This window comes from Solanum lycopersicum, chromosome 12, assembly GCF_036512215.1.
Source record: "Solanum lycopersicum chromosome 12, SLM_r2.1".
Taxonomy (NCBI): domain Eukaryota; kingdom Viridiplantae; phylum Streptophyta; class Magnoliopsida; order Solanales; family Solanaceae; genus Solanum; species Solanum lycopersicum.
In genome coordinates, this window is record NC_090811.1 from 4,186,247 (window position 1) to 4,211,524 (window position 25,278).

The window sequence follows — 25,278 nt, forward strand, 5'->3', positions numbered from 1 at the left end:
AGTTTTAGAAAATTCAAAGTGTTTGAGATGACCTATATTGAAATTATGATTGAGTAAAGCCCCGCAGCAGCAACGGAATCGGAGATCAATAAAATATAATATAAAGTTTATTTCAAATTTAATTCTAAGATATTTCACATTATCTCATCAAACTTGAATTATTTTATCCCACCTTCTCAGCCAGAAGTTATATAACATATGTACTTAGAGTATTTTGTGAACATGTATTTTTTTCTGGAGTGTAATATTTTCTTTTTTTGCGTAATTTTCATTGAATTTTAACGTGTTTTTGCTTCCACTACAATGGCGGGAAATTGGATACTAAAATGCTTTTAACGTGTTTAACGTTCCTAGTCAGTATAAATATCCCCGATGAGCTCAATATTTCAAAATTTTCACCACTGAAAAACACAGTCGAGATCACTAAGAGAAACAGAGAGAGAAGATGCAAATGGTGGAAAGTAGACTCAGAATGAAAAAGAAATCACAGAAGATGACCGTAGAGAAGTACGTCGATTTCATTGACAGCAAAAAGCAATTCGATCTCACTATCCCTAATCTCAATGAGGTATCTCTGCTTCTCTCTGAATCTGCGAACTGTACATGTAGATATTAATCTACTGTAATTTGTTTAGTGTGGTTTCAGATCGTAATTCACGGATAATAACCATGGAGATCTGCTTGTTTTGGTGTATATCAGTACTTTTTGATGTTTATCCGTATTTTTTTCTTACTTGGAGGTGTTTTATAGGATGAAATCGGAGATCAATGATGTGACCGTTTTAAATTAGAGATTCTTATCATTTGTAATCATTTTGATGTTTTAATTGTATGCTTAGCTCGATTTTTACCAAATCAAGTTCATGAGATGTGTTCACAGCAGAATTGGAACAAAATTTCTGTTTTATATGCCGTGAGAATTATCCTTTCTCGATGTAATTAACTCGCAATTCGATTTCACTGTTGCTGATCTCAGTGAGGTATCTCTCCTTCTCTATGAGTGGCTGGAGATCTGCTGGTTTTGATTTATTTCAGTACTACTTCGATGATTATCCATATTTCTTACTCGGAGGTGTTTTTTCCGGTACGAATAGGAGATTAATGATGTGACTCTGTGAAATTAGAGATTGTTATTGTTAATGTTCATTTGGATGTTTGTATAGTCAATTTCCTGATATGTGTTGCTCGAATTTTTAACCATATCAAGTTGAAGAGATGAGTTCGGAACAGAATTGGAATTCAATCTCTGTTTCAGAGTAGCTACATGATTTGAATTTGTAACTTAAATCTAGTAACCTTAGAGAATAACCTCAATATAGTAACATGCAGCTCGATTTCACTAGTGCTTGTCTTAATGAGTTACCTCTCGTTCTCTCTGAAACTTTGATTATGTAGAGATTACTCCCCAGTATTCAATAATCATTATCGCATTGGTGTTTATCCGTATTGCTTACTCGGATAGTCGGATGTGTTTCTCCTAATTGTTTTTCCGGCTTGAAAACGAAGACTAATGATTCAACTGAGTGAAATTATTCAAAAGATGAGTTCGGAACAGAATAGGAATTCGATTATGTGTTATGTGCCGTGAGAATAATCCTCTCTTTATGTGTCAATGCTTTTTGCAGATCATCAGCATTCACGGATTCAAGAAAAGCAAGCGTCAAAAGGTCATATCAAATTCATACTACGCAATTTTTCAATCTTGTTGATCAAATATTGATTTCTTCAACCTCCTAAAATATACAGAAAGTCCTGGCCGATGCTGTGAACACAATGGAGTTAATAGACCTGCGACGCTCCACATTACAAGAGGAGATCTCATCAGAAGCTTTCGTTACTCTCGATGAAGCAATCAAAGACCTGACTAATCTCAATTGGCAAGAGTGTTGTGTCACCTCTCTGCAAACCATTTGTTTCTCTACTGGAGTCAATGGCTCAGATCACTGCCAGGCAAAGACTAATGCTACAGCTTCTTCAATCCCAAATATCCCACCACCAACGAAGAAACCAAAGGTTCGATCAGTTAACTCTTGTTACTTGGAATGAGAAAACAAAATTAAGAAGAATATGCATCTGGCTTTCTTCATGGTTTAGGATTACCAGTATTGAAAATGAAATAAGTCCAAATAGAACAAAATGGTAATAACTGAACTTGACTAGCTTGTTTTGATGCATAGTTTGATTGATAATCTGTCATGGTTGATCCAAATTGTAGTACAATCTATGCGCAAAAAATATTAATTTCGAGCCTGAAGTGAACCTTTTCCTTGATTATTTCATAGTAATGTTTAAAATTATGGTTTGATTGCATTCATGTTCTTTTCTTTAGGTGTGTAGTCGTCTGACATATACCTAGAGCAAGCAAACCAATCATTTCAATACTGAAAGACTAGCTATACGCTGAGAAAAGAACAATGGGGATGCAAATCAAATGATATGCATTCATCAATTAATGTGAAAACAATCTTCAGCAAGACGGATCCAATAAACAAGTATCTATTCATTTGTTGGTGTGCCTTACAATTATCTATTAGCACTTGACAAACAATCCACCAGATGTTTCACCGGCCTCTTTAATCAAATACGCATGGTACATTCTACTCGTTTGGATCATCACTGCAAGAGCACACCAAAAAGATGTGGTTTAGAATGAATAGGGAAGCTTTATTATACCAAAACAGAGACAAAGATGAATGAAGAACCCACCTCCGCATCCTCGCCTGCACCCACTTTGTTTGCAGCATCTCCCTTTGGAGCCTCTTCTATTAGGACCGGAAAAAAAAGATTCAACATGAATAATATGTAAAGTTGAAGTTTTCTCTTAATAGTGAAATAGGACAATATTACATTCAATACAGTTGAATTATTGTAGTGTCATGGAGGATGAGGATCTTTGTTATAGCCTTGTCAACTCAAACTATATGTGCTTCATATTAATCATAAAACCTTTCTAAAGGCAACAATTCCTAACTGCAAATGCACATTCAAATGAAGTGCGTGTGAAACTACCAGTGTCAATTAAGGTCGCCTCAATTACAAGTAGAGGAGCAGCCGTCGGAATTATTCTGATGCCTAAAGAATATAACCTTAGTAAACATCCAATGTCTAATAAAACACTGTATGAACAAGGAAAGAAGTCCTACAAAATATTAATATCTCCTAAGCCTGATTCCTTCCTTCTCCGATCAAACAAAAAGGGATGCCTAAAACTTATATTTTTGCTGCCTGGTGTTCTAATTCCCGAAAATAATAGAGTAACAGTACAGTGCATTCCACACTGAATGTCATCTAAAAGATTGCAGATGAACTAGTTCTTCTAAAGATCTCTCTCATCCAATTACGAGGAGAAAAGAGCAGGTAGAAAGTTAATGAACCAGCTATGAGGATTATGTAAGCACCAAAGCAACCTTGAGATCAAGACAGGCACATACCTCCATCCTCTGGAATGTCAGACGTCCACAAGGTGAGATTGTCCCTAAGAAGCTGCAGAATTAAGGTACCATCTTTGTAGTTGTCCTCATTGAGGCTATCCAGCTCAGATATTGCTTCATCAAAAACCTGCTTAGCCAATTGGCAAGCCCTGAAGAAAACAGAGTATAATCAACTGAGATTGAAGAATGTGTGTGGATAAACTACGATAAACACAAAACCGCACAAACCTTTCAGGAGAGTTCATTATCTCATAGTAGAAAACAGAGAAATTTAAAGCCAAACCCAACCGGATGGGATGGGTAATTGGTAATTCAGCTTCTGCAGTAGTTGTAGCCGTCTGTACACAGTTTAGAATGACCAGTAAGTGGAAGTAGATAGAAATACGATATGCATGTTAAGAAAACAAATACAAACACTATACTTAAAACGTGAAAGATACGGGAACGGGAGAAAGGGACAGGTAAAGAGGCTCTACATAATATTTAAAGTGTTATGAAGTTAAGATCTTGAAAATGCCACCAAATTCCATTTGGAAAAGCCCTTAATTCCAACAGCAATGTAAAGGCTGCTTAGCAGAACTATGCTAGCGTTCACTTTAGAAACAATCAAACATACGACTGACAATATGTATCAGTGTCTTCTTGTTTAGCAGAAAACGAGATGATTATTGTCTTCTTACAGGTTTATAGCAATTGCATACCTGATATGCTTTTAAAGACAGATCAGAAACTTCTTTCTTGTCATCACCTGTTTTGAACTCTGCAAGATATCGATAATAATCTCCTTTCCTGCACCCAAAGATAAAGCAAACTGACTAAAATGAACAACCGATGAAGTTCTTAATTTCCAGAAAAACAAACTCAATGTTTTCGACTCAAAACAAACAATACACCAAGCCTCACATTTTGTAGTAAAACACAGTTGATTCACCAGCAGTACATGACGGAATCAGATGCTCATCAATCACAGTCATGATATTATTGCAAATGTCGGTGAGCTCTGACTCTACTTTTTGGCGGTACCCCTGGATCCGCTTCACATTCTGCTCATTTCCTCTAGCATCTTCCTTCTGCTCGATGGAAGACAAGATCCTCCATGACGCTCTCCTAGATCCAACCACATTCTTATAACCAACAGATAACAAATTCCTCTCCTCCACTGTCAGTTCAACATCCAGATTCGCAACATTCTTCATTGCATCAACCATCTCTGTAACATACGAAAAACTTAAGCAAAGGTAATCAACAGTGAATCTGTTATGAACACCCAACAGCAACAAGAAACCCACTGTAATCCCACAAGTGGAGTCTAGTATTGGGGAGGGTAGAATGTACGTAAACCTTATCTTACCCCTATCTTAAGAAGGTAGAGACGTTGTTTCCAATAGACCGACTTCCTTCTAAACAAGAATAAAACTACTACTCTATTGCCCGATTTCATTCAAACCTTCTACGCTAATTATCAACCTCCAGACCATAAGGATCTATGGTAAGCAAAATCATTTCTGCTCAAAACAACTTTACCAGTTAAACTAAGGCACCTTAGCAACTAACTAAAACTTAAAATTTCGAAGCAATGAAGTTTGCTATTTTGATTATCAACTCTTTTGCTAAAATTATTCTAGTTAAGCAAGTAGACTAAAGATACATATACATTAAACTTAGATCTATGCATATAATAAGATTAAAAAAATCATCTATTTGATTTACATGAAGAAGAAAACAAAACCCTAACCATCGTAGCGTTCAGCTTGCTCAGCAAGCCTGGCGATGTATACCAAGCTTTCACGTTCTTTGGATGAAGCCATTTTCCGATCTTCTCTTTGAGTTGAAAAAAAAAAATGGAGATTTTTATCTTCTTTCTTCTTTTGTTTCACCCTTTTTTGATGTGTAGCAGCTACAAAATGTTCTTTTTACTTGAAAATGATTTTTCAGCAGTCGCACAACAAGAGTGAAAATATATCAAAAGAAGGGCTTGTAGATAGAGTAAAATGTGCTTTTCCTATCTTCAACTCTTTGTTTTCTATAATTTATTCCCAATTCTTTTATAGTCATTCATATTAATATTCACTCGGTTTAACAATATTTATCGATTATACTATTTTGAAATTTCTAATAATATTCGTTCATTTTATGAAATGAATGGATAATTTTATACTTAGTTCATAATTTTCTATCAATTTCTAATTCTGATCTTCCTTCCCAATCTGATATTATGGTGTCGACTGGAGCAGGCTACCATGAGACAAAAAATCTTCCTTATAAAGAGATTCGATTCGGAACTCTTATATGTCCAGATTCATCGTAGGGCCATCATATCTGTTTCCTTCTCCGAGCTCTGGTATGGAACAAATATACCAAAATAGAGATGGTATAATTTACTGGTCAATCGAAAAAAGTTTCTTTACTTTAACTAAATAAGAATAAGGTTATGTATATAATACTCTCTACGGACCTTACTTATAAGAGGACATTTATATGTTGTTGTTTATTGTCATATAAAAATTGAAACATGTGAACTCATGGTCTCTCTTGAAAGATTAGATTGATTGAAAATAAATTATTTACTTAATCGACTAAGGATTAATTTCCTCAAAATCTTTCACACTTGAGTCAATTAGTAGTAATTTTTCTGGCGACCTATGGAAATTTGTTTCATATAGCCTGACAAGATCTATAATAATTTTTGACATGACTAAAAATAATTTATTTTTGAAATAATGTACAAGTACGCTTTAACTTATGCTCGAAATTTCAAAGATATACTTATACAACTAAAATTCTTTTACTCGCTAATTTTATTTTATTAATAACTTTTTACCCCTTTTCGGCTTACGTGACACTATCTTGTGGATCCAACATTGGTTGACTTTTTTTTAAAGCTAGTGCCACGTAGATCGAAAAATGATAGAAAATTACTTATAAAATAAGTTCAGGAATAATAAGATCTTAATATAATATAAGTGTGTGTCTGAGATTTCGAATATAAATTGAGGGGTACTTGTGCATTTTCCTTTATTTTTTAAAAATATATATTTATTTATTTATTTATTGTAATATTTTGAATCATTGTTCTTAAATGGTCCATGTAAGCAGATTTTCCCCTTCCACTAATTTTTTCCAAACCAAAAAAAAAAAAAAACACACACACACATTTTGATCATTTAACACATATTTTCCCATCCTAAAAAAAAACAAAGAAATGGCTGTTCTAAATTGCTACTACCTCTCAGTGACTTCTACAGCCACACCAAAATCTCAAGAATCTGCAAGCAATTCATCCCCAACACAGAAACTACCAACCAAAGTGATTCTTCCCAAAAAAAAGCCTATGAAATGGTCTACTGGAGATGCACCAGGTGAATATGGAGGACCACCAACTACAACTAAGCTAAGGAAGTATTGGGGTGAGGATAAAGATCCTCTTACCTCTGATGATTTTATTTGGAATAAAGAATTTATGGGTCGTATGAAGAAGTATGTTCAGGACCCTCAAGAAAAGGATACTGTCTCTCGCTTTTCTCCTGCAAAGGTACAATCTTTATGTTACTTATATTGATCTTTTTTGCTTTTGTTGTTTCAATGTTTAGTATTTTCTTGAATTTTGTCATATTCCATGGTGTTTTGATAATATGAAAAATTTAGGAGCAAGGAGCTTATCAAGTTTTTTAAGGCAATTGAGCTGTCTTAACTTAGTTGTTGTATGCACTTAGGGTGTGTTCCGTAGGAAAGAAAATGTTTTCTATGGAAAAGATTTTGCAGGAAAATAAGTGAGTTTTTATACTTATTTTCTTGTTTTCAACGTGTAAACAATAAATATTGTCCTAAGATCATTTTTGTATGTAAGCTAGATAGATTTATGGGAGGTCGTACCGGGGTTGGAGTGTGGGGGTGAAGATGAGGTGTGTTGGAGGGTGAAAAGGACACAATCAATGTGGAATGCTACTTGTTGAATTTGTTTTCCCTACTTCTATTAGTGAAGTTATATTTAAGGAACTTGTTTTCCTAGATTAAATATTTTCCAAAAATTTTAACTAACCGAACAAGAGAAAATTGGAAAGCATTTCCTAGAAAATGGTTTCCTCCAAACGGAACAAACCTTAGTTAGGTCTGGTTTTCTTGGGGAGATTCTTTGTTTGGTTCAAGGTAAGTGTGCAATTTAGATGACCTGGTAGTTGTATTATATCCTTGATTAGTCTTGAAGGATGAATCATTTAGTATTGGAATAAAATAGGCCCGAATAGAATGTACTGGTTACTGAAAATTCAAACAATTGAGTATGAGTAGTTTGGAGTTCAGTGAATTTTATTTGGACTACATTAAGGATTCTCTGTTGTGCTGCCTGCAGTCAATTGTTTTGTCTTTTGAGGAATCTTTCCTTGATAGTCCCTAGCTTTCCACCAATGTTGGTCATCAAATGATTTTCTTCCCTTTCTTTTAGTTCTTTTTCTTTATTAAAATTAAATTGCATGAAACTACGATTTGTTTGTGTACTGTGTTAGTCTGAAGAAGCTCTATACTACTATAGAGGGTAAAATTCGGCATTTTGCTTAATACCATTTCTGTTAAAATGGTTGTTTGATTTGTTTGTGACTATGTCATTTTGATCTTTGTTTGATTTGTTTGTCACTATGTCATTTTGATCTTAACAGGAAGAGTCATCTGGATTTCTTAGCTTAAACAGAGTTATGAGTCTTGACAGGTGGGATTCATCTTTAACCTTTCTTTTGAATAGATATATATCAGTTCATTCTTCCTCTAATGTGATTGCATTGGAGGATGCAGTATGGAAATTGACCTAACCAAGAAGCTTATAACCCCTTCAAAACCTACGCTAGATGCTGAAGTCGAGGAAAATAAAGTAATACAATTTTCAGACACTTAGCTTTAGCTATTTGGCATTATTTTCTTTTTACAGACTTTGTTCAAGCTGAAATTAGTTTTCAGGCTAGTGTAAGTGCATCTCAAAAATGGAGACCAGCACCAACACGACGCGAGCAGGAGAAGTGGGTTAGGGCTGCAAAGGCTGCAACTGGAGGCAGTGTATGTTTCTAGAATTGCCTAAAGAATTCGTTTCTTGAAATTTGGTACTTCTTTTTTTTTTTTTTGCTCAAAATGTCTCCCTCCTGAGATATAAAAGTATGCTGCTTGACCTTATAATGCTGAGTTATCCATCCCTCAGGAAGTGTTACTCCGAGAAACAAGACGTTCACAAGAGGACCCAAATATTTTGGCTGCTCAGTCAGAGGAGCAGTATCTTAAGGTACATGTTTATTATTTTCTCCACATGAATCATACTCTTGACTGAGATCTGTTGACTTTGTACAAGTTCACACATCTAAAATACTTGTGTTTCTTTCCTCTGCAGTTGAAGGACAAATTACAGTTACTCACCCTTAGGATTGGTGGTGTTGGCATAGTTTCAGCCTATGTCTCTTATTCTCCTGAAATTGCAGCAAGGTAAATTAGTTATCTTTCTAGAAGTTCTAATTATTTTCAATCTCTTCTGGATGAATGTATGGTCTGATCAAGTGATGTTGTAGTTTAACGTAACCCCTTATCGATTAAACTAGCTTTCCTTTGATTAGTATATTGATCCGTGTTGTTTCTAATGTTAATAATATTTGTGAATGAAGCAACTCTTCACTTGCTTCTTTTATCCTTCAAAAGGTGATAGTGTTACTGAACAAATAGCCATTTTATACAATGAAATGACCAAATGATCTTCTAGTATACTTTGTATATCTTTTATCAAGTCGTGACTGTTTTATTTCTGTTTTGCTTATCGAATTTTTTCAAACTTGTTATAAGGATTGAACAGTCTTTTGGATTAAGTTGGTGGGTGATCTGCGCATCTTCCATGAAGCTATTAAAATTGATGTTGATAAGATATTATGTGTTTCTGTGACCATTGACGATGCTTGGCCACTTGGTTCTATCATGTGCATGCATATGTTTGGTGTTAATAAAATGTTACGTTTTCCATTTGTCCAGTTATGGTGCTGGGCTACTTGGATCGTTGATGTACATGCGTATGTTGGGGAACAGTGTGGATTCTCTAAGGACAGATGGACCCAAAGCGCTTATCAAGTATGCTTTTAATCTTTAGCTGATGGCTCTTTCTGTGCATGTTTATCTCCAATATTTTGATGACCTTTTACTGTCCACTATAAAGAAGTACCCCAGAGATGAGGGTTTTTTGAGTTAATACAAGTATAAGTAAGACAAAATGTGTACACTGCAATTTTGCCCCACATAGAAGAGTGAAGTTGAAATGGCATTAGACAGAGCTTGTTTTAGGTAATTAAAATTATAAATGAATTTGTAACACATGTAATTTGAATTGGATGTCTGAAATGGAGGAGTGTAACAAGAGGGCTATGCTATAGTAATTTATAAAATGATTACAAGACCAGTAATGAGTAATGTTATATCAGAGGTAATTTGGCATAAACATGTTCAAATGAAATAAATAGATGTTTACGATTCATATAGCCAACCGAACTATTTTGCGACTGAGGAAATGAGCAGATTCATCATTGTTAATTGTGGATTCTTAGACCTAAACCCTTGACAGTCATATCAAAGAAAGGGTTTAAATTAGAAGTGTACATGATCAGCTATACTATAGTTGTTTCAATGTGGATAATTTCTTGATTCCAGGATTTTAAGCTATTAAGCAACAACGGGTAGGTAAATAGAAATCTACAACATGAATCATTCTTGAATCCCTAACTGACATAGGAACCGTAGTCATATGCCATAAGGCACTAGTTTGATCTCTGATTAATTAACTTACGAGAAAGCTTTACTTGCAGGGGAGCGGTTGGGCAGCCAAGGCTACTGGTTCCTGTTGTTTTGGTCATGATCTATAACCGGTGGAATGGGTAAGGATCTTCCACTATCACTGTATTTCGTTAAAACATGTGCGGATAGAATAATTATCGCAAGGAAACTTCTCTTATAATGTTACTGCGCGGATGAAGAAATTGAAGATGGTTAGAAGGAGCTTCAGTTTCTCCTATTCACCATTTACTTTCAAGATTCAGTTACATCTTTTGGTCTACCAAAGTTAGAAGTTAACCACTTAAGACGAAGAACAAAAACGAAACTTAGCAAGCTGAGGAACATTATTGACACTTGAATTTCAATTTAATGTACTAAAACAACAACATACTCAGTGTAACCCAACAAGCAGGGTACGGGGAGGGTGGTGTGTGCACAACCATTCCCGTAGCTCTTCTGATTTGTGAAGGTAGAGGGTTGTTTCCAATCGACTCTCAGCTCAAGTAAAATGTATCAAAAAAACAAGTATGCATAGCAAATATAGTAGGGATGAGCCATACTGGAAAACAATGGAGAAGAGAACAATAGCGTCAAATAAAATTATGAATGTGTTTGTTTCTAGTTTGAGATGTCCCAAGGATACCAAAAATCGAAGTGAATTTCTGATTCAGTACCAAGTAATTAGTCACCTTCATTCATGAAGAGTTGAAATACCACAAGAACGGGTGTTATCAACCATTCTATAGTAGCTTGAATTCGTTAGTTACTAAATGAACCTAAGAATCATTTATAGACTCTATTCTTCGACTGTTCTGGAGCACACACTGATGCTTTTACAGTGGATAAAAGCTTTAGTTGTGGTTGTTTGCTTACAACTTGTATGGATTTGGTATGTTTTCAGTATCCTTTCGGTGGAGTATGGACTCATGCACCTCGAGTTGATACCCATGCTAGTGGGGTTCTTCACTTACAAGATTGCAACTTTTGCACAAGCAATTGAAGAGGCAGTGACAATTGTAGGGAAGAAGACAGAAACATAATTATAATAGGTATAGTTACAAAGTCTCATGTAGGATTGATGAGCTTTTGTATCTCAATATTTTGTTTACTAAAAGGTATATACATATTTACTACAACATTTTCTTGTTTTAGAACAAGGTGCATAGTAAAAGCAACAATGAAGTTTCATGTTGAGTTCATATCCTTTTAGACACAAAACTTATCAAGGAGTACAAGAAAATATCGTTTGTCCCTATTTTGAGTTTACTCTCACCTAGTAACTCATTTCGTCGAATTAGTCGAGGTGCGAATAAGCTGGTTTGGACTCCACAATCATTAAAAAAATTGATTTTCTTGCGTATTTTCTTGTGTTTAGTAAGTAAGAAGATAGTGCATTTAACAATAATTTGGGAAAATACTATGACATCGGACTTTAAATACTATAATTGAGAGTCCAGTCTTGGACCTTACAAGTAGTTCTTTCCCTGTCAATGGTGTGTACATACTATTGTTTACCTGAAAAAATATCCCAATTCAAAAAGAAAAGAAACCGTCATTAGTCACGTGGTGGAATTCTTAGTACTCCTTCAGAAATCTCGAGTTTGAGATTTCTTGTACACACTAATGCCCATACCATACACCTGTGACAGAAAATGTTTTATGTAAAGTTTATTCTTCCATTATTCTTCATCAAAATAAGTGTAGGACAATGAGAAACTTTAAATAATATATATATCTACATTCAGATATCAAGCTCTCGTAGCTCAGTTGGTTAGAGCACCCGTTTAGTAAGCGGGAGGTCTCTTGAGTTCGACTCTCAACGAGAGCAATCAATTCTTTCTATGTCCATTTATTTTTTTACGTTAATGGTACTATATCATAATTATGCATCTATGAATAGAAAGCAATTTAAGCAGGCCAAAAACTATAATAAAGAATGAAGTAAAAGACTAAAAATCATTACAGAATAATGTCAGACAGTGATGTGTTTGTGGGCAATACTGAAGCTCTACAAAAAGGACATGATTTTTTCCTGTGCAACCATTTGTTGATGCATTCAGCATGAAATTCATGGCCACATTGAAGTGTGCCAATGTTATCTTCATCTTTATATTCAAGTAAGCAGATAGCACATGCATCTTGTTCCTCATCATCTTCGTTGGTGTCTATGTCCATAACACAAGTAACATAACATGTACTTTTTCCAAAATACTCAGACATATCTTCTTCCTCAACCACCTCTTCTTCTTCTTCTTCAATTTCATCAGTATAGGTGTCATCAAGAATGGATTGAGGCACTTGAATATTGTATCGAATGTAGTTAGTATTCACTTGCATTCGAGCTGTTCTAGTCCTTCTTCCACTTGTTTGTTGATTGCCTTGATCAAGCACATGTATATCATACTCCATTCCTATTTCTAACTCATTCATGATTTCTTCTTCTTCCTCGTCTTCTTCCATACTATCTTCATCCAACAACTCTTCTTCTTCAATTTCATCAACAATTTCACCAATATCTGAATGTTCTAACTTAATATGAGACATGAAACTATAATCAACAGGAGGCATGAGGTGTTGTAGTCGATTCAAGAGAGCGGCGTCAGGTGGTAATGTACGACTACAACAACAAGGAACTTGATCATGTTGAGACATTGTTTCTTCCCTGTGTTTTGTATTAGATTACCAGAAAGTTTAGAATGGGATCTACTTGTTAATGTAAACCTATATATAGGAAAAATATATTTGATTGGGAAAGGAAAATATTTATGGTAACAATTTGATTGGAAAAAATATTTTCCTAAAATATTTATTTCCGTTCTTTTCTTGCTTCCCCCACAAGTCTCTATAAAAAAAATTATCACACGTTATTATTTTTAATAATTCCGATGTGTCCATCACAAAGTTTGATAAAAAAGAGAATTACAAAATCATATCAAAGTTTAGAATTTTTCTGTTGAACCAGTAACAAAAAAAAAAATTATTTCTACATATGTTTTAGGTCTAGAAGAAAAATCCCATTTAATTAATTTACTAACAAAACCCAATATGTCCTTCACAAAGTTTGATATAAAACTGAAAAATTCTTCCTCTAAAGGCAATGGTTTCAAAAACAAATGTAGAAAAATAGGGGAAATGCAGTCTAACCAAACCAAAAGTATCAATCAAAATCCTCCTCCAAGTTGATACTAAAAGCTACAAAACAGAAACTAACGTTGAAGAAGAAATGAGAACGCGTTTTAACTTTGGTGGGAGATGTATATAACCAAGAGAGTGGAAACAGGAACTTCATGATTCGATTCACACGAGATCAATCAAGAAAGAAAGAAAGAAAGAAAGCAAGCTTAAAGTCGGAATGTAACAAAGACTGGGATGAGGGTCTGGCTTAGGCAAATCACTTTACACAGAAATAAGTTACAAACTCTTTTTCAAGTCTCAAAGAAAAAGTACATTAAAAATCAAGCCTAAAACTAGTATCTACCGCTCATCTTCAATAAAACTAGTATACTCTTGGCAAGGTTTAACCAAAATATATGTATCACCTCCGAAAGATTCGTGGAAAAAATGCACTCTTCTACTCAACATTCCTTGTACAAGTAACCATCTGCTCATAAAAATAGCAACTCATGAACTTCTTATCAAAGGAATTTCAAGCTAACATCCAGAGAGTAGCAATTAGTACATGATAATGGCACATTACAGGCTTTATGTAATATTTAGAAGGTACGAAAAGGCAACAAAAATGAAAGGATTCTCTACTTCTCGAGAAACTTTCAAGTATTTAGGAGCTAGAGTGCACCAGCAGAGCTTCTCAATAACCTTCCCTTTACCAAAGTGGAGCAAAAGTTAAGAAACACTTTACCACTAACCCTATCGACTGCTAATTCCATAATTAGAGCTCAACAGTCATAATTTCCTCGACGGAAGTAAAGAAGGAGCAAATGGTAATTTAAAATAATAGAGTAATGAAGCTTTCTTCACACAACTGAACTATTATAGTTTCTATAAGCGTCATGGTCCACGGAGATGCACATTTATGACAGAGCAAATATATTTGTTTAATGCAACAAAAAGTTCTGCACATAGACACAAGCATTGCATCTTTACTGTTCTTATTAGCCATCCTGTGAAGCTTAAACTAAGTGTTATTCTAAGGATATAGATCATAGACCAATCGCAGATCTCTAGTGGCATCATAAGATTTTCTTGCAGTAACTAGATCAACAATTCTTCAGGAATGTAAATAGATAGTCTCAAGATCATAACAATGATGTTCCGGAATACATCAGTAAGTGACTATTTTCATTTTAAATTCAATCTGTTCAAGAGATGTCAACACAAAATGTTTCAGTAACAATATTCTTCAAAAAAGTCCAATGGCAATTTTAAGAGAGAGTAACAAAAATGCAACATGCATACTTCAACATGAATTGAATAGAACAAATTAAATTTAGTTCAATTTAAGTATAAAGTACTTCTTGGGAAAATACAACTTCGTTCGAACTTACTATCCCAGATAGATACTGGGGGGTTGTTTGGAGGATGCATTACGTAGCTAGTAAGTAGTAAGAGTTATGGGAATGAAAAAAAAACTTAACAGAAAACAATAATACTATGCTTGCCAAAAGAGAAGATAATCTCAAGAGTAGCCAACAGTTGGTCAAAGAATCTTCTAAGCCTCAGGATGAAAAGAAACTCAAGTGATAATTTGGTTTATGGATCATTTTATTTCATTATTGGCTAATAAGATAAGAATTTTACATAACGAATGATTAAAAAAGTGAGAGACGCATACTTGGTTCAAAAGGCTGTCATCTAAACAGTTTACTTAAATAACTAACTGATGTAGAATAAGACCTACTGCCTGAACTTGTATAAGCACTCAGAAGCTGATTCCCAACACATGATACACCCAACTATCCAAGAAAGATTTTGTTCAGCAGCTTTGAGATTGGCAAGTCGAAGTCAAACAATAAAGATGGTGTTGCACAACTGAGCCTATGTAAGCACGAGTAATTTCATAGAGCATGGGCTTTTGCCACACTAGTACTTACGTGGATTTGATGGAAGGAGAGGAGTTAGATAGCTTTTGATGAGTGTAAAGTCCGAATTTGAAGAGTAATAGCCTCTATTTCTAGTATATTGCAGTCTGCATAGAAGATCCGGTGTACTTTGTGGAGAACCACATTTGTTTTGAAAGACTCTCTACTTTCTCGAATACTTCTTGTATAAGGAAACTTCGCCATCAATTAATAATATATGTGATTGCAACATATGTTACCTTATATATATCTTCAGATCAGTTAACCTTCTTGATAACTAACTCATATCCGAAAATTTATGCATCAACTCCTAGACGGCTAGATCAGACCAACAAAACAAAGAGGGTTAATTTTTTTTACATTAACTCTATCAGTAAGAAGAGATTCCATAAATAACTCAGCAGAAATACAACACACCGCCAATTCACATCCAATGAGAAGCACCTATTCTCCATTCTTAGTCACTGAATGATCCTTATGATTGTCGACTTCATCAAGTGTTTCTTTGCACAAATACAGATCAAAGAAAAGGGACATTACATCACTAGTTCCTACAAGCAACTGACAACACCAGTCTCAATCCGTCTTTACTCAGGAAGAACCCCAGATTGAAGCAAAGGAGCAATCAAGAAACAAACCCAATGATATACAATCATTATGATCGATCGGGAACTACCCAAACATTAAATGTCAACTAACAACTTGAATAAGGAACATCTTCAATCTTCATATATCTTTGTATCTAACATTCAAATTGAAAGGTTCTTTTAAGATACATACATAAGTAGGTACATACATACATACACAACCGTCAATTGGATTGCTATCTAAAAATCAAACACAATGAAAGAAACAGCAAATTCTCCACTAGGAATACATAGTCACTCACCAGCTTGTGAACTGTTCTTCGCGCGTTTAAGCTTTTCAAGCTGAACTTGTGACTCCATAATAAGTTTCATTCTTTGAATCTCCAAATCCTTTGCAAACTGCATTCTTTGCTTCTCTAATTCCACCATTTGCCTCTGCTTAGCATCTTCAACTCGTTCGTATATCTCGGCAAACCTTCCTATTGCTTCAGCTAACCTGCTACAACCCTCTGCCAATGCCCCACTCTCCTTCCTCCTACTTGGAGCACTGGCAGTAAATGTCGCCGGACTTGAAGTTTCCGATTCCTCCTCTTCGTCTGAATCCTCGGAGGCAGCAGCAGCTGCAGCTGCAGCCATAGCAGAGAAATTTCTCCGGGAAACGACGTCCTCCATGACTGCCGCCGGCCTCTTTGACCGTGGACCAACCGGAACGGCGGAAGTTGGAGGAGGAAGCAACGGAGGTGTCTTCCGTCGAGGAGCGACCGTCACCGGCAACGGCGATGGTTTGAAATTATCGCCGATCAGGACGTCGAGGCTGTTGAAAAATGGCCACTGCGGGACATACCGACTGTGCGATTGAGAAACCCTAGCTTTCTCGATCTTGTACTTCTTCTTCAATGTATCAATGCGGTTTTTGCACTGTATATCGGTGCGAAATTGCTTCTTCGTGTTGCCGTGAAGTTTGTTAACGGCGTTAGCCACCTCCTGCCAGTGCTTCTGCCGGAGATTACCGCGCTTCAGCTCCACATAGAGAGAACCCCACGCTTCGATCAGAGTATGAGTCGCCGCCTCCGACCAACAGTCCTCGCGAGCCGGAAATGCAGCCGGACGAGTCGACGCCGGCGGGATCATCGGTGGCGGAGGAAGAGTTGCTAGTTCATTCTTTACAGAAGACGGTGGAGGCGATGGAGACGGCGACGGAGAATTGTTATTCGAGGATGGACTGGCGACGAGATCGTCGTCGGACATCGGAGAAGACGGTGAGGAGGCGGCGATGGCGTAATTGGATTGTTGAACGGTGGTGGAGGAATTAGGGTTAGAAGATGAATAGAGGGTGAGAAGTAATCAGTGTGATTAGGTCGACGGTACATCGACAAAAATGTGCCGACGAAGTTTCGGTTTGGGTGGGTGGGTGGGGAAGAGGGGGTACGGGGTGGGGAATGTTTGAATATTGGGCCGGTTAAGCCCAAACTCCCGTTTTGAGAATCAAAGATGTTTTTGGGCCTTTCAGCAACATTTGGACCGAGGCGAGCGAGATTTAGAAAAGAAATAATAAATATGCATTAACGAGTATAGTCTGACACATATCGTATTCCATTAATACATGTTGTATCACTTGTATTTATTTGTTCTTGTATTGATTCAACATGTAGCATTGCAAGTTGTATTTGATATATACATGTTGATATAGTTGTATCACTTTTGTGTTGTGTATCTTCATTCGCAAAACATAAATACAAAAATACAGATTGTATTATATACATACAGGCTGATACAAGTTGTATCACTTGTAATACTTTGTTCTTATTTTGTTTGTTGTGGTACAAAACTACATGACTATACAAATTGTTTTTAATACATAGGGTCTTATACGTTCTATATCTCTTGTATTATCCGCTCTTATATCGCTTGTATTTATTTGTGATACAAAAATACAAGCTAACATAGACTCGCACATACAGATTGATAAAAGATAATATGTCGATGCAATCATTAGAATGATACACGTTATTTTTTGATGTATTCGATCCTTGTATTACATAATACAATTAATATAATTGGATGACTTGTGTGCTTTTAATATAAATCGTGAAATACGAAATATGAAATACAAAGAGAGAAGAGGAAAAGAATTTATAGTTACCCGTAGTAGAAAGGTTTTGTTGTTGTTGTTGTGGCCCGGCACATGTCTAACTATGTGCGAAAGTGATCTATATCCAGGATTTTAAGACTTCAGGTATACCAAATGATATCTATAACTTTACGTTCACCAAATATCATACCTAAACTAACTTTAAAATAAAAATAATGAAGATGAGTTCCCCTATGATTCTCACAATATTCTAAAGTAGTAATTAAGCAATATCATAGTTCTTTATTTTAATTATCATCGATCTACATATTTATAAACTTTTATTATTCATCTATCAACAATGCTAATTAAGAAATTCGACTAGTCATTTTGCCTAAAACTTTTTAGCAAGCCTCCAACATCAAGTAGTTGACATGTTTAGATATATACAATCAAGCACTCCCATCTTAAAACTCATAAAACTAAACCCCACTAATAAATTTCAAAGTATTTTACAAGTACGCTCGATTTAGCACGAGTACCAAATATATACAAGTCAAATAAGGGTGGCTCTTTTGCTCAATAAATTCTAGAAGGATGTGTGAGTATAGACAGGTGGTAGTACTAGAATGGCACATCCAACTTGGACACAACTAATGTTAAGTGTCTTAATTTAATAGACATTATCCAATCAAAAAAAAAAAAAAACGTTATTTTCTAGGAAGAATGACAATTCTTATAAAGGGACCCAAAAACTATACCAACAAATCTAATCCACGAAGAAATACTTTAGGATAAGATTTGAAATGTCACAACTCGACATGGTAGGTTACGTGAACTTTATTACTCCTTACCGATTTCGAATTCAAGTTATAGATATGAAATTTTTTTTTGTGAAAGTCTCATTTTAAAATAGATTATAACGCGAAATTCGAATTCAATTGAGTTTTTAATATAAACTCGAAATACTGAATGACAAATAAAAAAAAAAAAGCTTAGCTTCATTACTCCCTCATAATTTAAAATAAGTGAGTTTTATAAAGCTTAACATAGTTACTGATCTTTTAAAATATTCATTCTTGTTTTGATAAGATTATTAATTACTTTCTATTTTTTTTAAAAACAATTTTTAAAAAAAAAGTTTTTAGTTCATGTTTTTAAATATTCTTTTAAGGAGCATGTTATATCCTTCCAATTCACTAAATAAAAGAGGAAGTGTTTTTATTGTTAACTCTTACATTTAGATTTAGCGGTAAAAGAAGAAGATTACAAGTAGAACAAACATGTAAATTGGATTAATTTATACGTAAAATTTTCTAATTTATAAACACTTCTAATGTTTAAAGTTTATCAAACACGTAAATAAGTTTTAAAATAGATAAATTATTTAAAGATTTTTCTTTAAGTTTGACGTATTTTTCCAAATACACTTTGAATTATCAATAGTCTTGGTTACTTTTTAAACTTGATTATTTAATAGTTTAGGATAAAAGCATGTCAAAACTAAAAGTCTTTAATAGAGATCGAAAAATAACATATTTAATTTAGAATAGTCTTTACATATTCTCGTTGAGAATAACTTATAAATTGATTTGATTGTCTTAGCCAGACACCTCTTTTTATCTAATTTCACCAAATGATTTTTTTTTCTCTGTCCTATTTACATACAATTCATTTTTTTAAAAAAAAAAAAAACATTTAGGATAAGATAAACTAATTTAAAAACTTTTCTTATTGCTTTTAAAAGAATGAAGAAAAAAGCAGCAGATTGAATAGTTGGTAACATCTCAAAATCTTGGTTTGCCTTATCAACTTATCCATTAAAAGAAGTGACACTTTCTTTTGGTATATCTTTTTTTAAAAAAACTTTCTATAAGTTATTTGATATTTGTGTTAAAATTTGATTAACGTGTTATGTAAAGTCTATTCAGGAGAAAGTATTCCTTATAGACAACTATTTTTGTATCAAAAATTTGAGAATCATTAAATTTTTAAAAATAATTAATATTTATCTTATTCATCACGTCGATAATACTGATATATATTATTTTCATAGAGGCTCTAGAGCTTTACTTTTTGTAGTGTTGGAATATGAATTCCAAGCACTCATAATTGTGAAGCACCACTATGCATGCTACTTTACTTCTTCTTTTGTGTGAATAAATTACACTAAACATTCATATAATTGAACATTTATAATTTATATATTAAGGGTGTTAAATGTATAGTTTTGAAAAATATTAAGTATAATCATAAGTAGTTCATAACTAACTATATTACAATACAATTATTCACTAAAAGAGAAATCAGAACCTATAATAAGCAAAACTTAAATATATGAAATTTAATATTATAAATACTTTTGTTGAAGTTTATTGCTTACACCTATAATTAAAAAGGAGAATTTAGTTATTAGTAATAATTCGAACTTTAGTAGAGTGTATTAGAAAATATAATATATGTATTAGGTGTGTATATTCACAGTATTTTATTTAGTATATTTTCATGTCATGTATACTCTATTGAGTATTAAGTTGTGTATTATCAATACCAAGAAATTTTAGGTATTAATAATACACAACATTTTAACACTTGCATTAGATTAAATAATTGCAAAACTACCTTTAAACCCTCTTCATTTTCTTTGTTGTCATAAGCTTTTGATTTTCTTTTTGGTGTCTTTTAATTTTTTGGTGTCTTAATAGATTTTATGACATTTTAAGTATTTCTTTTTTTAGAAAAAATAAAATAAATCTAAATTCAATATAAAAAATTTACTAGTGTAATGATGACTTTGATAAAAAAAAATTATTTTTCAACTTTTGATAAAAATATCTTGACGCAATAGTACAACTATTTAATATTATTTTTGAAAAAAAAAAGAAGAAGATTAATGATATTTAGCAAAAGAACTTTGTTGTAAAGAAAGTGTACAAATAAATAAAGTGTGAAGGACATATTTATAAAAATATATTTTTTAATAAAATTATGTCAGATTTGTAATTTCTAATATATCAAACCAAACAATATATAAGAAATAATGCTCGCATAATTGATAAAAATATTATTACTAATATAACTTATTTTACATTATTCTTATACACTCTGGCAAATTATATAGTTTTAGTTTTCTTCTTTAAGTTATCTTAGTTTACATTATTAAAAATATATTTTTTATATGCTGCAAGTGAATTCTTTTTCTTTTTTATATCGTGAACAAATAAAAATTAAATAACGTAAATATAATTTAAATGTGTATGGATATAGAGGTGCCACGTGGATCATTGTTTCTTGAGAGGACGTCGACCGTCCGCGGCGAATGGCATTCGTAATTCCACCAACTCAACCTATGTTGAATGAAAGCCCATTTTAATTTTCTATTTTGGCTTTTTTCTTCTCTTTTTTTTCAATATACAAAGTTCTTTACCTTTTAAAATAGTCCGCAATTTTTTTTAGAGAAAATTATATAAGATAGCAAACTAATAACCTAAATTAAATAGAATAGCTAGAGTTTGATTTAATTGTGCTCCATAGCAAATATTATCTAAAATTTGCCAGCGTCTCTCTCCCAGGAATCTCGCTCGCCACTCTCCATTCTCGCTCGCCTCTCTCGCTTTATACACAGAAGTGTATAATTCTGTTTCCGTTTTGTATAAAGCGAGAGAAAATTGTATATACACATGCAAAAATGTATATCTTTGTGTTATACACTTAATTATATAATTTACAAACATTTTACTTCAAAAATTGCAGAGAAAAAGGCCAACGAATTATACAATTGCGAATTATACAATTGCAGTGAATTACAATTTTCTCTAGCTTTATACAACAGAAGTGTATATATTGTGTTTCTGTTTTTGTATAAAGCGAGAAAAACATATATTTTTTTGCTATAAACTTATAAATTATGCAATATAGAATACATTTTAATTCGATTCAACTATATACAAAACAAATTATACAATTGCAGCGAAATAGGCCAGCGAATTATACAATTTAGGCCAGCGAATTATACACTCGTATATGTATAACGAATTATACAGTTTTTATGTTTGCTATGGAGTGCAATTATGCAAAGTTTGCTATATTATACAAATATGAATTTTTTGTTTGCTATATGTGAAAGTTGCCCTTTTTTTAATCGTTGATATTATAGATATTGAAATTTTATGGGTAATTGTATTTTTTGACAAATTCGGTGAAATTAAATTAGTCATTTATTTTTTTTCTCTCTCATAATATTTAAGTTCACAAATAGTTGAAAGAATGAGAATTTCGAGTCTGGCTTTGAAGTTTCAACAAGTATACACAATTCGATCGCAAGTCTGGAAGCACGGTGTATATAGAGATTGCAATTGTGTGAAACTCAAAACCATGTGTTCAATTTAAGATATAAGTGTCAAAAATACATCCAAACTGTACCTTTTTTTTTTAATTTCATAGCTAAACTATTGAAAATTTGAGTTTAATACCTAAACTATTACTTTTTAGTTTGAGAAACACACCTTTCTCTTTTATATTATTGTCGTCATGGTATGTTTAATATACTCTCTCTATTTTATTTTAAATAATTCCCACATCACACTTCACATGGACAAAATATTCAAACTTGACAAAAAATAATTAAATTAATAGTATTAGCTAAAATTAAAAATTAAAAAACTATTATAAAAAAATAATATTTTCTTTATAAAATAAAATTTAAAATATTTTCTTACCCCACACCAATTTTTAAATTTTTTTTTTATTTTGCTTAAATTTCCTTTATAAAAGTATTTCATTTTTTACTTCATCTCCTCTCCCTCATCAAATACTAATTTAGATATTATTTAATTTTCTTAAAAATATAATTCTACCAATCCCGCTTAACCCTCTGCTTTCAATTTTTTTTCCCAGTGTTTTGATATACATATCGAAAATATTTTTTACTTGCCGCCACAAGACTTTTTATATTTTTTAGTTGCTTATGTTATATTTGGCACACTAGTAGAATTTTTTAACTAAAAATATATGTATGTGCATATCTAAACCAAAATAAGAAAAACGTAAAAAAATAAAAATTAGGAGCAAAAAATCAAATAAGATGAGGTGGATTTTTTAAAATAAAATAATATCAATTTCTATCAGTGGAGGGGAGGAGGAGGGCGAGGGGAGGATGAAATATGAAATTTTTACAAATATTTTATAAATTATAATTTTTTAAAAAAAGATGGCGTTGTCGCGGGGAAGAGGATACATGGAGGAGGTTGTGGAATGAGATAAGAAAAATAATTTAATTTTTTATATGGATAATATTATTTAATTTTTATCTAGATAAAATATTTTATCTATATGAAATGTCACGTGTCAAAGTTTTTTTATATAAAAGAGAGAGTGCACTATAAACACTACTGAGGTGTGTTTCTCAAACTAAAAAGTGATAGTTTAGGTATGAAACTCACACTTTCAATAGTTTAGATATAAAACTCAAAAAAAAAGTGAATAGTTTAGGTGTGTTTTTGACACTTATCTCTCAATTTAAATCAAATTCTTGGAACTATTCAATACTAAATCTTAATTCACCCACATATATATAAAGGTTACTCTATTTTCTTGAAAAGACATTTCAAATATTTCACATATTCATGAAATATTCATAGTAAATCCAATTCAAATTATCCTAGTTTGAGAAATACACCACAATGACCTTTGGATCATGGATAAATCTTATGAGAGAAGAATCAAATGAGGAACAAATTTATACACACAATCCTGATGAATAAAATTATGTTTCATCATATTTTTTTCATCATATTTTAATTATAATTATAATTTATTTTTCGATTACTTTAAAATTGTTACGAATAGATTTAGCGTGTATGTGCAACTTGGTATGGTTGGACGAATGAGATATTTGTAACCATAATCAGATTTTGGTTTAAATTATAAAAATGAAAAGTTCCTGTTATACATGAAAACTTAGGAATTTTCTTTTCATGAATCCTATGCAATATAGAACTAGAGATAAAAATTGCTTATATTATATTATTCATGTACTCATTTTGGTGAAATTATATGATTTTTATATATATGTGTGTTAATTTATGTAATTTAAAGTTTCATTTTATTTTTGTGAAGATTAAAATGTTTGAAATTTAAATACATATTTAAATATTAAGATGTGTGTTAAATATAAAGATATGAAATCAAAAACATATTTAATAAAAAGTACTAAGATTTCAAGTTTAGAACCTTCAATTTACAACAATAAGAGATTGATCATGTGGGTCGAATTCATCGCACAAAGTTGACTTAGGCAAGGTATTGACAAGAATGAGATTTATACGCAGAACAACGATTATAAATTTTTTTATCATAAACTAAAAAACACCTAATAAAATATGATAAAATAAATTGATTGATGTGATAATTAGTATAAAATTTCACATCATTTTAACGAGTTCGGAGCCTAAAGAGTATAAAATGTTAAAAAAATTTAAAACGGTATATGAAATTTTATATTAACCAAAACGACAAAATCACTGGAATAGCAGCGATTTTCTCCATCGGAAAAATCAAAATCGCTGCTATAGGAGAGATTTGCAAAATGTGATTTTCTTTTTTTAAAAAAAAATTCTGCCTAGGCAGCGATTTTGTTGCTAATTTTTTTTTTAATTATTTTTTGAATGGCAACGATTTTAAATGCTTTTTTAGTAAAACGTTTCAGTTAGAACGATTTACTCTTTTTATAATTTTTTTCTTTTAAATTTAGTTAAATTTCCAATATCATTATCTTTTTTTAATTAAATTAAATCGCTGCACATGCAGCGATTTTACCCTTTTTTTAATGAAATTGCTGCATCCAATTTTATTTTTTTAAAAAAAAGTTTAATTAAATCGCTGCAATGCAGCGATTTCCATAATTTTTGTTCTTTTTTTAATTTTTATTTTTAAAATTGCTCATAAAAATAATCCTTCTAAATATTTTGTAGTAAAATTTTTGCAATTTTTTTTTCCTGATTTTCTCCAAAAAAATTTAATCTAATTACTTTTTTTAATGGTAGCAAATCCTGCCTACTTTAATTCTTTTAAATGGTGGTAAATCGCTGCTTTTGTAGCGATTTTACTTAAATTATTATATTTTTTTAAATATTACATCGCGTCTGCTATAGCAATTTTAGTTCTTTTTTTTAAAAATATTTTTAAATATTGCTTTTCACGTGGCGATATTTAAAAATATTAAAAAAAGAACTAAAATCGCTATAGTAGCAACGATTTAATTTTTTTTAAAAATATAATAATTTAAGTAAAATCGCTACAAAGACACCGATTTACTATCATTAAAAAGAATTAAAGTAGGCAGGATTTACTACCATTAAAGAAAT

General features: G+C 32.5%; 5 protein-coding genes and 1 non-coding gene across 10 annotated transcripts; 3 read left to right on the forward strand and 3 right to left on the reverse strand.

The window, feature by feature from the left end:
• The first annotated feature begins 222 nt into the window (after nucleotides 1-222).
• Nucleotides 223-2,917, forward strand: LOC101257540 (uncharacterized). 2 transcript variants are annotated; one of them, XM_010315567.4, is made up of 4 exons: nucleotides 223-568; nucleotides 1,626-1,667; nucleotides 1,747-2,013; nucleotides 2,330-2,917. In XM_010315567.4, exons 1-4 carry the CDS (start codon nucleotides 446-448, stop codon nucleotides 2,354-2,356), a joined length of 459 nt encoding a protein of 152 aa, XP_010313869.1. In that variant the 5' UTR covers nucleotides 223-445; the 3' UTR covers nucleotides 2,357-2,917. The 2 variants fall into 2 exon arrangements, with proteins under 2 accessions (XP_010313869.1, XP_004251801.1); XM_004251753.5 differs by lacking the exon at nucleotides 2,330-2,917 and having other exon boundaries at nucleotides 1,747-2,254.
• tft8 (14-3-3 protein 8) lies at nucleotides 2,403-5,449 on the reverse strand. 2 transcript variants are annotated; one of them, NM_001247338.2, is made up of 7 exons: nucleotides 5,167-5,332; nucleotides 4,335-4,641; nucleotides 4,133-4,220; nucleotides 3,660-3,769; nucleotides 3,432-3,580; nucleotides 2,707-2,762; nucleotides 2,403-2,616 (listed from the first exon to the last, which is right to left on the reverse strand). In NM_001247338.2, the coding sequence occupies exons 1-7, from the start codon at nucleotides 5,237-5,239 to the stop codon at nucleotides 2,614-2,616; spliced, it is 786 nt and encodes a 261-aa protein (NP_001234267.1). In that variant the 5' UTR covers nucleotides 5,240-5,332; the 3' UTR covers nucleotides 2,403-2,613. The 2 variants fall into 2 exon arrangements, with proteins under 2 accessions (NP_001234267.1, XP_025884254.1); XM_026028469.2 differs by having other exon boundaries at nucleotides 2,422-2,616; nucleotides 2,707-2,759; nucleotides 5,167-5,449.
• Nucleotides 5,450-6,627: 1,178 nt separating this feature from the next.
• Nucleotides 6,628-11,446, forward strand: LOC101257837 (ATP synthase I-like protein). Its single transcript, NM_001328625.1, has 9 exons — nucleotides 6,628-6,963; nucleotides 8,084-8,133; nucleotides 8,217-8,292; nucleotides 8,379-8,474; nucleotides 8,614-8,694; nucleotides 8,800-8,891; nucleotides 9,426-9,521; nucleotides 10,250-10,318; nucleotides 11,119-11,446. Exons 1-9 carry the CDS (start codon nucleotides 6,634-6,636, stop codon nucleotides 11,255-11,257), a joined length of 1,029 nt encoding a protein of 342 aa, NP_001315554.1. The 5' UTR covers nucleotides 6,628-6,633; the 3' UTR covers nucleotides 11,258-11,446.
• A 523-nt stretch (nucleotides 11,447-11,969) lies between these two features.
• Nucleotides 11,970-12,045, forward strand: TRNAT-AGU (transfer RNA threonine (anticodon AGU)). Its single transcript has one exon. It is a non-coding gene; the product is annotated as a tRNA-Thr (tRNA).
• Nucleotides 12,046-12,176: 131 nt separating this feature from the next.
• Nucleotides 12,177-12,785, reverse strand: LOC112940462 (E3 ubiquitin ligase BIG BROTHER-related-like). The gene has a single exon (XM_026028675.1). The coding sequence runs from the start codon at nucleotides 12,783-12,785 to the stop codon at nucleotides 12,177-12,179; it is 609 nt and encodes a 202-aa protein (XP_025884460.1).
• Nucleotides 12,650-17,245, reverse strand: LOC101055599 (trihelix transcription factor ENAP2). 3 transcript variants are annotated; one of them, XR_738712.4, is made up of 3 exons: nucleotides 16,146-17,245; nucleotides 15,496-15,574; nucleotides 13,588-13,818 (listed from the first exon to the last, which is right to left on the reverse strand). XR_738712.4 is itself a non-coding variant. In XM_004251755.5 (2 exons), exons 1-2 carry the CDS (start codon nucleotides 17,089-17,091, stop codon nucleotides 12,803-12,805), a joined length of 1,023 nt encoding a protein of 340 aa, XP_004251803.1. In that variant the 5' UTR covers nucleotides 17,092-17,245; the 3' UTR covers nucleotides 12,650-12,802. The 3 variants fall into 3 exon arrangements, 2 of the variants coding, with proteins under 2 accessions (XP_004251803.1, XP_004251804.1); XM_004251755.5 differs by lacking the exons at nucleotides 13,588-13,818; nucleotides 15,496-15,574 and adding an exon at nucleotides 12,650-12,879; XM_004251756.5 differs by lacking the exon at nucleotides 15,496-15,574 and having other exon boundaries at nucleotides 13,489-13,818.
• Between the last annotated feature and the right edge of the window lie 8,033 nt (nucleotides 17,246-25,278).